The sequence below is a fragment of the Solea solea genome, chromosome 19, assembly GCF_958295425.1.
Source record: "Solea solea chromosome 19, fSolSol10.1, whole genome shotgun sequence".
Taxonomy (NCBI): domain Eukaryota; kingdom Metazoa; phylum Chordata; class Actinopteri; order Pleuronectiformes; family Soleidae; genus Solea; species Solea solea.
The window spans coordinates 15813211-15824621 of NC_081152.1; the positions used below are offsets into that span (position 1 = coordinate 15813211).

At 41.3% G+C, this 11411-nt stretch overlaps 2 protein-coding genes across 2 annotated transcripts; one reads left to right on the forward strand and one right to left on the reverse strand.

The window, feature by feature from the left end:
* Positions 1-2499: 2499 nt before the first annotated feature.
* On the reverse strand, positions 2500-4873 carry LOC131446569 (tubulin alpha-1B chain-like). Its single transcript, XM_058617887.1, has 4 exons — positions 4774-4873; positions 3925-4147; positions 3688-3836; positions 2500-3594 (listed from the first exon to the last, which is right to left on the reverse strand). The coding sequence occupies exons 1-4, from the start codon at positions 4774-4776 to the stop codon at positions 2614-2616; spliced, it is 1356 nt and encodes a 451-aa protein (XP_058473870.1). The 5' UTR covers positions 4777-4873; the 3' UTR covers positions 2500-2613.
* A 618-nt stretch (positions 4874-5491) lies between these two features.
* Positions 5492-8816, forward strand: si:ch211-222n4.2 (uncharacterized protein LOC101885505 homolog). The gene is made up of 7 exons (XM_058617888.1): positions 5492-6630; positions 7473-7520; positions 7855-7972; positions 8065-8224; positions 8308-8408; positions 8496-8555; positions 8645-8816. The coding sequence occupies exons 1-7, from the start codon at positions 6321-6323 to the stop codon at positions 8769-8771; spliced, it is 924 nt and encodes a 307-aa protein (XP_058473871.1). The 5' UTR covers positions 5492-6320; the 3' UTR covers positions 8772-8816.
* Positions 8817-11411: the final 2595 nt, after the last annotated feature.

An 11411-nucleotide genomic window follows, 5' to 3' on the forward strand; every position in this document is an offset into this window, starting at 1 on the left:
TATCAAATGATTTCGCCTAGCGTTTGTCCGAGCGGCTTTTTGAGTGCTTTCATGTTCTTGTTCTTTTTTATACGTATATATATATATATATATACGTATATATATATACGTGTATATATATATATACGTATATATATATGTATATATATATATATATATATATATATACGTATATATATATACGTATATATATGTTTTATTTGCCAATAATGGTGACGAGTGTAGCAACTTTGAATGTAGAGCTGATGGAGAGAGCGGAAAATATGAAAATGCCAGATTGCTTACATTTAAACAGACGGAGGGGGGTGAGATGTTTTTGCACTGTTTTGAGTACTGTAGAGAACGAGAGATTGTTCTTCTCCCCTACGCTGTATGGAGTAGAGTTTTTAGTTTAGCCTTAATAGTTTAGTTGCTTTTGTGAGTTAGATGTGGGAGCGTTGACAAAACGTTGGTATAAGCTATGAACCCTTAGGAATTTCTTTTTTAGAGGGGGGGAGGGAAAGGGAAAGAAAAAAAAAATCAATGTTCTGTTTTATTTCAGTCGTCAGTGGGTAATGATTGGGTTTTTTGTTGTGTTCATTATTTGGATTGCTGGTTAAAAATGTGTATTTTACCTTAAATAGATGTGCAGTGTTGATATTGGCTCTTGAACTCCCCCCCCCAACCTCCAACTCCTCTAGGTTATGGGCCAATGGGGAACTTGTACTTTGGTTTCTTTCAAAGACAGGTTTGAGTGTGTGTGTGTGTGCGTGCGTGTGTGATGTGGAGTTGCTTGAAGTATTTAAGTAGGAATTGTCCAGCGAATAAGCAAAGGTTCAGGCCCCTGGGTATTTTTTTTTTTTAAGACAAAGATGCTGATTAATAATTTTGTGTAGTCAGGACTGAAGGTAGTTGATGTCGAGATCATGGAGCAAAGAATAGCAACTCTGTCTACTGAAGAGAACGGAGCGAAGATGGCTTTAAATACACGCGATGTGTAATTCAATTTGTGGCCTTTTTATCTTTTAGCCAGAGAACTTTATTTCCTTTGTTTCTGTTTGTGTGTGTGTGTGTGTATTCCTTATATCAGCTCATGCACAGACTCTTACTGACTACACGTGCTGTGCCGCTCAGTCAGGACACCGTGACAGTGTCTCGGCGAACAATACAGGGAGCAGGCGGCGAGCGGTGACCTCTTGGTGTTTCTGAAACTGATGCATGTGTCACTTTTTAATCACGTTTCCTACAATCACTGCTACCAGCCATCCTCAAGATCATCATCGGAGTCAAAACTTTGCTGTAGAACGTCACTCTGCTCCAACGTTGCTCTTCAGCGCGTCTTATTAAGGTGAAATGAAAAGAAATAATGAAGATTTATTAGCCTTTTGCTATGTGCAATCCCCACACTTGACTTTGCCGGTCCATACGAGACACTCTGTGCACCGAGAACATGCCTGAATGTCTGTCATTTTTGCTTTTTTCACTTTCACTAATTGTTGTAACCTGTAAATATTGTAAATTAAGTTATTGTTGTCGTTGTACATATGACGCTGCAGACAGAGAGAGAGAGCAGAAACCATAGCACCTGCACATTCCCAAAGAGTACGCTCCCTCTGCTGATCTTCCATTATCGTCTGTTACCATCACAGAAGCAGTTAAATCCTGTCACATCGGTGACAGACACCGTCTCAGTGTCTCCTCTGTGTGTGATGTAACCTTTACTGTCTGCCAGCTGCAAAACTAATAAAGTGAAAGGACAGGTCTGTTAAAATAATTTTTTTTCTCCATGTTTTACATTATTCTGTGTTAATGAAATCCTTATTTAAACTGTCATTGTCACATGATTCTATACTACAGTTTAAACCCACCATGCATCATAATTTAACTACTACATGTGCTTATTTTCCTCAGCTCTTTTACATAGGCGTGGAATACTGTATATACACATTTTGATTTGCAATTGCTTATAAATTTGAAAACTATACAATAGTTTGGGTAAAGTGTGCAAAATTATCAGATGAATATACTTTTATTATATAAAGCTGGAATACACAACCTTTAAAACATAAATGTCTCTTAAAGCTAAACCATTGTCAAAGGAGAGTCCACATGGTGTGGTTTAAGCCCCTCAGCTCCACACAACTGTTTTGTATTGCCTCAGTTAACTAAATCATCCTCCGTTAGGGTCTTCATTTTCAGTATTTCTTGTGCCTTCAAACTATTGCATTTGGTAGAATATCAAATATTTAACAGGTTACAACCTTTATTTTGTTGATTCAGTGCTCAGCCGTTGGGGAGACCAGTTCCCATAGGACATAATTTTGATATTTTTCATCTGAATTATCCATAAAATAATTGACTGCTCTCATGGGAATCACTGGCATGTGATGAAGCAGAGCAGCACTGTCGTCTAGTTTGAGACAATTCAGTGGGAAATTTGATATCACTTCAATCCAGTTTTAACATTTTAGCAGAAATCACAGTCCCTGTGCTGCATGGAATTCACAAGTGAAAATAGTGCAGTCAATTCATTTTATTTGCAGTCAGGAACAGACATCTTTTAACAGGTACAAGACACCAACATGAGGGCAGTCGGTGCATAATAAAGGGCCCAGAATTAAATAAACCACCACCTTAATACTCCTCTCCTTCCAAGTCATCATCTTCCTCCACATTGTCCATACCCACTTCCTCGTAATCCTTCTCAAGCGCAGCCATGTCCTCTCTGGCCTCAGAAAACTCTCCCTCCTCCATCCCCTCACCCACGTACCAGTGAACGAAGGCGCGCTTGGCGTACATCAGGTCAAACTTGTGGTCAAGCCGAGCAAAGGCCTCGGCGATGGCGGTGGTGTTGCTCAGCATGCACACGGCCCTCTGGACCTTGGCCAGGTCCCCACCAGGAACCACGGTGGGCGGCTGGTAGTTGATGCCGACCTTGAATCCAGTGGGACACCAGTCCACAAACTGGATGGAGCTCTTGCTCTTGATGGTGGTGATGGCAGCGTTGACGTCTTTGGGCACCACGTCGCCACGGTACAGCAGGCAGCAGGCCATGTACTTGCCGTGGCGGGGGTCGCACTTCACCAATTGATTGGCCGGCTCGAAGCAGGAGGTGGTGATCTCGCCCACCGAGAGCTGCTCGTGGTACGCCTTCTCGGCAGAGATGACGGGGGCGTAGGTGGCCAGAGGGAAGTGGATGCGAGGATAGGGCACCAAGTTGGTCTGGAACTCGGTCAGGTCGACGTTCAGGGCACCGTCGAAACGGAGGGAAGCGGTGATGGAGGACACGATCTGACTGATCAGCCGGTTCAGGTTGGTGTAACTGGGACGCTCGATGTCCAAGTTCCTCTGGCAGATGTCGTAGATGGCCTCGTTGTCCACCATGAAGGCGCAGTCGGAGTGCTCCAGGGTGGCGTGAGTGGTCAGGAGGGAGTTGTAGGGCTCCACCACAGCAGTGGACACCCGGGGGGCTGGGTAGACGGAGAACTCCAGCTTGGACTTCTTGCCATAGTCGACAGACAAGCGCTCCATCAGCAGGGAGGTGAAGCCAGAGCCGGTGCCTCCTCCAAAGCTGTGGAAAACCAGGAAGCCCTGAAGACCAGTGCACTGGTCAGCCTGAGGACAGAAGAGGACAGTGATCAAACATGATACCATTTAGTTTGACATGAGTAATCTTCGGAAGATTGACTCCTGACATTAGAAGCCCACCAATTTGCGGATCTTCTCCAGCACCAGGTCAATGATCTCTTTCCCCACGGTGTAGTGTCCACGGGCGTAGTTGTTGGCTGCGTCCTCCTTCCCAGTAATCAGCTGCTCAGGGTGGAACAGCTGGCAGTAGGTCCCAGTGCGCACCTCATCTAAAGAGGAAAAACAGCTACATGAAGGTATAAAAAGGCCAAGTACTGTAATGCAAAGTACATCTTCAAAGACAAGTTGTTTACTAACCAATGACAGTGGGCTCTAGGTCAACAAACACAGCTCTGGGGACGTGCTTCCCAGCTCCAGTCTCACTGAAGAAGGTGTTGAAGGCATCGTCTCCTGCTCCAGGGGTTTTGTTGCCGGACATTTGACCGTTTGGCTGGATCCCATGTTCCAGGCAGTAAAGTTCCCAGCAAGCATTTCCGATCTGGACACCAGCCTGACCAACGTGTATGGAGATACACTCGCGCTGTAGAAGGTATGGTAAGGTTATGTGCGTTTGTTTTAATAAAAATTCTTGAAGAAAGAACCTTCATATGCCAAGTGTAAGAATGTGCTCCTCCTTTGCCCACCTCTACCTTTCTCGATCACATCAGGGAATTGTGTTTCACTTACAAAAGTAAGCATTTGCAAAAGTGAAACTGTGGTAGAAGACAGTGGCCTAAAATACAATTTTGCACTTGCACAAATGCCCATAAACTATTCTAAATGACACACTGGATCTTGAAAGAGAAGTTTGGGAGCAAGAATGTTCTTCATTCAATTTTTTGACCCAGCACAGCTGTGTAGTCAAAGATGTCTTTGCAATATAAGAGATTAAGAAAAGCTTGTGGTTTGTGTGGCTAAACAAGCCCATATTTCTCACTACTATGATACGTGGCTCACACAGGCAGTAAAACGAAGGAAGGATTCAAAAATCAAAGCACATTGCTCTTGAATTAACAGTTTCAGTTGGCTCTACTTTGACTCGGTCTGAGGCCTGTGCAGTTAAAACACACAATTATAGCAAAGACACCATTCCAGATATTTTATTCTTGGCTAAAACTAACACCCAAGTGAGGAGGAAACCCTTTTTTTTTTTTTCTTTATTCTTACCATGTTCCCTGACGTTTGGTGGCGCTTGACGTAAAAGAACTTGAAGAATTACTCTCACAGAGTGGGTTTTATGGTCCTGTGTGAGAGCAACTACTCACTAGTGGTTGGGTTGGGGTTTTTATACCAGGTGCAAAAAGAGTTTCTCGTTATTGGTCGAACACTGACATGTGCTCCTTTCCTATCATTCTCACTACAAAGGGCACAGGTGTAAATAATCAAATGATTAAGTTCCATTTACCTTCCTCAGTGTCACAGTGCACAAATGACCTCTGCAGAGCTTAATTATCAAAAGACACCTGTGTTTCTCTGACTAAAACATGTCAAAATGACCAGTGTGGACAGAACATGAGCTTGAGGCCACAGAAATATCACTAATTAGACTTTATGTATCATACAAATTTAAATAGTGTGCATTCTTGAATTTCCTTCGGGATCAATAAAGTATCTATCGATCTATCTATCTATCTGTACACTGGCAATGAGAGAAAATCATTTGTTTTACTTAAAAAAAAAAGAAGCAATGTTTTGATTTGGAATAAACAATAGCTTCCGTTTAGGGTGTTTTACAGTGAAATGTTGCAGGACAAACCAGAGTACTTTTTATTTATACAACCTTGTGCATTGGTGCCAATGAATAAAGTCAGTTCCGTACACAGCAGTGTCCAGTAAAAGCAGAGTTTATAGTCTCTAATTCCAGTTTCACATATCTACAGTGTCATTATAATTCAAGTTAAAGATATCTTTAATTATCCTCAACTGAAGATTTCTAAAGATACAGATGGTGAGAGGTAGAATTCAAGGAAGACTTTTAGATTGGGTTTCTGGTGCATATATTTGCTAGCATATGTATGAAACGTTGCGAGTCTACATATTAAATTAAGACCATATAGTTTTTTTTGTTTGTTTGTTTTTACCAGGGAGTTCCTTAATTATAAACTCTATTCTGAACTTAAGTTGGATGTCTAGCTTTCAGTTAAAAAGAAAAGATTTTGAATTATCGATTCATGTTAGACTGTGACAGAAGAAACAACTGAATTGCGGATGTCTGTGACGTCATTCTGACCATGAAAAACTGGATTGCACGATATCTGAAACTGTAGTTTTGACGAGTAAGAATGACGTCAATTCATACTAGCCACAATGAATCTAGTCATAATGACGTCACATATATCTGCGATTGTAATTCCAGTGACTCAAACTTGACGATTTAAAATAGTTTAAAATGGCAGCCCATAATGCACGGACCTGGCAACCCTGTTAACCGCAGCTGCGCAGGTCCTCCTAGTAGTTTATTTGTGGTTGCCAGGGAAACGTATGAGCGAGTCAAGCGCGTGTCAATTATCAGTGTAATTCAGCAAGTTTGAGTTGATTATAAGCAACAAACTTTAGCTAACTAGTTAGCTGGATGTTGTCAGAAGTGAGTGGGAGCTAACATGACGTCACTGCAGTGTGTTTGTATTGGGAAACACAGTTAGCAGGTGCTGCTAGTTTGGATGCTAACGCAGTTGGTGTTTGTTTGTTAAGGCTGGAAACTGATAATTATCGCCATGACGAGTAACACGAGCCTCCCACCGGTGAGCCATTTACCGCGCTGGACCCGCGTGGCGCGTTTCAAGAAACCTCTGTCTCCACCGCGACATTTACCGGCGAAGCAGCCGCAGCTGCAGCCGTTGCCTGCGGTGCTGTCAGCGGACAGAGGAGAGGACAGAGCCGCGGAGGTGCACCGTCACCGCAGCAGCGACACCGAGCCCCGCATCGCCTCACTGCAGAGGAACATCCACTTTCTGCAGCAGCAACACAAGGACACTCTGGAGAGGCTGCATGCGGAGATAGAGTACCTGAGACGGGAGAATAAAGGTGAAGAAAGTGGATCCCTGTTTTCACTGTAGTGCAGGGACGGCCCAAGTCTTTATGGGGCCCTATAAGCTGAATCCACCCCCCCCCCCAGTCTTGTATAATGTACCTAAAGTAATTACTAGACTTAGACTTTGGTCGAAGTTGAAGTCACTTTTTTAAAATAATATTAATTAAGTAAAAGTCTTAAAGTATATGACATTTACTGTGCTCAAGTATCAAAAGCTCAGTGGTAGGGTGAGTTGTCTTTCAACTGGAATGTTGTGGGTTCAATCCCTGGCGCTCTAATAGTCTACAAGTGTCCTTGAGCAAGACACTTAACCCCATGTAGAAGTGTGTGAATGGGTGAATGGCAAAACTCTAGTGTAAAGCAGCTCCATAAGACTAGAAAAGTGCTATATAAATACAGATATATTACCAACTCTTCTTCTTCTGATTTTATTTGGTAGTAACGAGTAACAATGATAGTTAGAGGAAATGTAGTGGAGCAAAAGTAAAAGTTGCTAGACATACAGTATATGTGGCCGGCAGTCTGTATTCCACGCTTATACAAGGAATGGACCCAGTAACCTGTGGCATCCACACCGCCTGACTCTACTCTGATATAGTGCTGACAGACACTCAATAGATGCGGTCGTCACACAGCAACTCTGCTCTTTTGAGGATTTCTCAGTGGGAGCTGAACACAGATCCCGTGTCTGTGATCGTTATTGAACCAGACCACACGCTCTTCCATATAACTTCATCTCACCGGGCACCGCTCACAGGAGACAGGAACTGTTTGATGCCTCTTGTGTTGTGTTGCCTACAGTGTGACATATGTGTGACTCTCTTAAATGTTACAGAATTGCACTACAAATCGATAATGGAGCCTCCAAAGTCGAGTAGGAAAGGTAAGATTAACCCCGACATGTTCTTGCAGAAGTGTGTCAGAGTAAAGGAGAAGTGGATATAGTGGGTGACATCTGTTTTAAAGGGGTTATGTCATTTATAAGTCATATTGATTCTGTAGAAAGTCAGTTGAGACGCTGTTTATAAAGAGAATAACCGTGTAGGATCAGGTGCTTTTGGTTCATTCTTTAAATCCAATATGACCACAAAATTTGATTTTCAGTTTGTAAAAATGTGGAAAGGTTGTTTCACGATGTCTGTCTTGGTTTATCTGTCCTTTTCGATTGTTGTTAGCAGCACTTCTGACCCCACGAGTTGTCTTTCTTTTTCTGCCAGGACCAATACACAGTCGACGAGGCGTTAGACCACCCACTCACGGAAGGGAAACTCACACAGGACTTTACCTAGAGGAGCCACTGCAGGACATGACACCCTCACAGGACCAGCCCCTCAGGTACACGTGGTCATTATTCACTAACATTAACATTAACATTAACATTAACATCCCAGAACATCACTACTCTCTCCAACTCTGCGATCCACCAGGCAGGACCACGGTCCAGAGGAAACGGGCAGCCTCATCACGTCACTGAAGCCTCTGCGGATTCACCGCGACCTCTCCCATCCACCGCGCGCTCCCACACTGCAGGAGTGCGAGGTCATCATCCGGCAGCTCTACAACGCAAACAGTTTTCAGTCTCAGGAAGTGAGTACCTGTCGTCACCACCACCACGCAGTACGCAGCAGTGAAAAACGCACTATGTCATTACTTCTGTGTCTCACGTGTAGCTTATACGTGTGAAGTCACTGCTGCGAGATATTGTTCTGAGCAAGAAGATCAGCCCGGAAAACTACAGTCTGACCAACACCTACCTTGTTAATGGTAGCAGGTAAAGTGAGCATCGTTACCTTAGAAATAAAGAAAACAAACAGGCCCACTGTGATTAAGCTTTTCTTTTATGTCTTGTATCTCTTAGCAAATCTTCTGAAGAGAAGAAATTTCCAAAACTTGGTCTTCAAACATACCCGGAAAAAAGGTAATCTCCTCCGTCTCACCATTCATTCTCGGCCCTGGGAGTTAAATGAACACTCAGTATACTGTATATTTATATGTTTCCTTCCCGAGGTCTGGGCCGTCTCAGTCTGGCGTTGTCCTCCCCGTGCTGAAGCAGAGCCTCAGTCCAACCATCGCAGAAAGACAGAGGAGGACTCGTGCCGTGCAGAGAGACCGTTTAAAAAGGACTGTGCACTGACGAGGTCAAAACCTCAAAATCTCTTCCTAAAAAAAAAAAAAAGAAGTGAATCGACTTGGTAATTCTCCGAAATCAGTATACAAAACAGGTATTTTATTGATATTTGATATTTTTGTACTCAAAGTAAAGCAAAAACAAAAGGAAGGTCCATGGATTTTCACTGTAAACGCAATAACAGGAAGAAAGGATCCTTAGGTTTGGCTTCATATTTATTTATTCATTTCTTTTCAATGAAAACTTGAGTTTGTAGTGATTTTTAAACAACTTAACCATTAGGAAATTTTGACTCATTTTACCTGCACATACAGTGTGTTGTATTCCTGCCACAATGACTGTGACTGCAGACTTGTCGACGTGTCACAGGTATTAAGGTATTAAGGTATTAAACTCTTTTCAGTGAAAACAGTAAAAGCGTCTTTATACTGGTTAACGGAAACATCTAAACTCACTATAACACAGTTATGTCAATTAGTTTGTTATTACTAGTCCCTAATAAATTGTCTTGACACCAAAAAGCACTGTTCTATTTCCCCCCCAGTCCTATTTGTTACTACTTTTTTTTTGTTACTAAATTATATATAAATGTCTTTCATTTGGCAAGAAAAGTATGTGCACAGTTTAATATTTGGTGTGTGTGTGTGTGTGTGTGTGTGTGTGTGTGTGTGTGTGTGTGTGTGTGACGGTGTTTGCACTTAATCATAGGCTAAGACACAAAATTAGCAGTTAACCTGCCTTGTTTGAATAATTTCAGAACTATAGCCATATAAAAATAAGTGACCTAAATACAATTTCTTGGAATATCTATGCACGGACATGGGATATAATAATCTATGCTGTAATTAATTTGAGTTGAACCAAAAACTTTGAGAAAGTGGGTTAAATATAATAGTGACACAGTAGGGAAGGACTGAAATTGGTGTCTCTTTTTTCATCTCTGCTTTAATCCCCTCTTTAAATATTAATATAATGTAAATATAAAATGTTCCAGAAGTTCTTAAACCTTGATTTATCGTGTTATTAAGATTTAATTGCACTGAGGTTAAAATATAAGATAGTCCTTTGTTAGTTACACAAGGGGGACATTTCCAGTATTGTTCAAGGTTAATAAATAACAATAATAATAAAAAAAATGTATTTTCGATAAAAGATAACTATAAATACATAAATGAAGAAATACATAATCCACCAAAACTAAAAAGCTGCAGCTTCACATTGATCAGTGTGATGCTGCACAGTAACGTGAGCGTAAACAAATTCAAAAAGCACTTGGCCTGATTTCGTAACATGAGTCAAAACCAAGCGTGTGCAGTTGTGCAACAACGTCGAGCAGGTTAAGAACTGCACGCAACCAGGCGGGGCCCCACCATTCCTGGAATGAAGCATCCATCCACCTCTGTTCTCAGAAGAACATTATTGGCACCGGGATGAAATGATTATGGAGTTATCGATTGTGTTCATCTCTGCTTGTCAATGTGGGCTCTGATGTTACTGGCTGTTAAACACTCAAGTCCCTTAACAGAGAAAATCCTCAAATGCACCTCCTGCACTAAATTACAACACTTATTTATGTATTTTTTTTTTTTTTTGCGATATCTCTTGCTGTAACCGACATAAACATTGGTTAACGTCAGCAGCAACAGAGAGTGCAGTTATCTACATTTTTTCATACCTACAAGTGAAGTGTTTACATTTTGAGATCGCTCTCTGGATTTGTATGGAACTGTATTACCATCTTACAAAATCATGACAAAATTCATCCTGGTATGTTAATCTGATCGGTGAGATATACACATATGAACATGTTAAATGGGACTTCCTGTGTTAAAGTTAAATTTCCGCCAAATCCATAATCTGGATCAGATCCAGATTAAATTTATCTAGTCCTGTGATGGTGAAGTGTCATACAGTACACATACATTCAAATACAATGAGTTTTATTCGGATTTCTTAAGAAATGTATCCTTTTTTTTGTGACGTCGTCAGTGGTAGATTCTTACCAGACATTTCATGAGAACATTACTAACCCTAACCCACAGGAAGTTGCTCACAGAAGGACAAAGTCTGAGATAAACTTACACGGTTGAAAACATAGTTCATATCAATTCCATGCAGGCCACCACTTAATATCAAGTTCCAAATACCTGTTTTGGATCTTCACAGATTAAATTTGCACAATTTTTTATTTTTTAAAATCATACATTTTATATCGTTGCATGTCAAAACAAACACTTTTATTTTAAAATTCTGCTAAAGTATCTTCATATCTTGACACTCATTGGCCCCCCAGGTCTTTTGAGTTTGAGATGCCACAGCTTCTGTGGATACATCCCATAATCTTTTACATTTAATACTAATGTGCACATTAACCCTATGAAAGTATCTTAACTGTCAGAGAATTAAACACAGTGTGTTCGTTGTGCACTGAAGGTGAAGGTTAGAAAAAAATAGTCTCAGATGCGCCCACTAGATGGAGGTGTCTCTAAACAAACATCCAACCAAATACTTAAAATAACTTGCTATAACCTCATTGACAAAACCTCACACAAATGACTTCAAACTCCACATAATAGTCACTAAATAAAGTCAAAACAATAACCTCCCAAAAAAGTCTCTTAATGAACACATGAGATTAACGAAACC

Bases quoted from the DNA above. Each gene is read 5' to 3' on its own strand.
- si:ch211-222n4.2 (XM_058617888.1), top strand. From the start codon at position 6,321: ATGACGAGTAACACGAGCCTCCCACCGGTGAGCCATTTACCGCGCTGG. The intron at 8,225-8,307 runs GTGAGTACCTGT...TCTCACGTGTAG, and splicing joins ACAGTTTTCAGTCTCAGGAA to CTTATACGTGTGAAGTCACT. The intron at 8,409-8,495 runs GTAAAGTGAGCA...TGTATCTCTTAG, and splicing joins TACCTTGTTAATGGTAGCAG to CAAATCTTCTGAAGAGAAGA.
- LOC131446569 (XM_058617887.1), bottom strand. The intron at 3,837-3,924 runs GTTAGTAAACAA...TTTCCTCTTTAG, and splicing joins CCTAGAGCCCACTGTCATTG to ATGAGGTGCGCACTGGGACC. The intron at 3,595-3,687 runs GTGGGCTTCTAA...TTCTGTCCTCAG, and splicing joins TGGAGAAGATCCGCAAATTG to GCTGACCAGTGCACTGGTCT.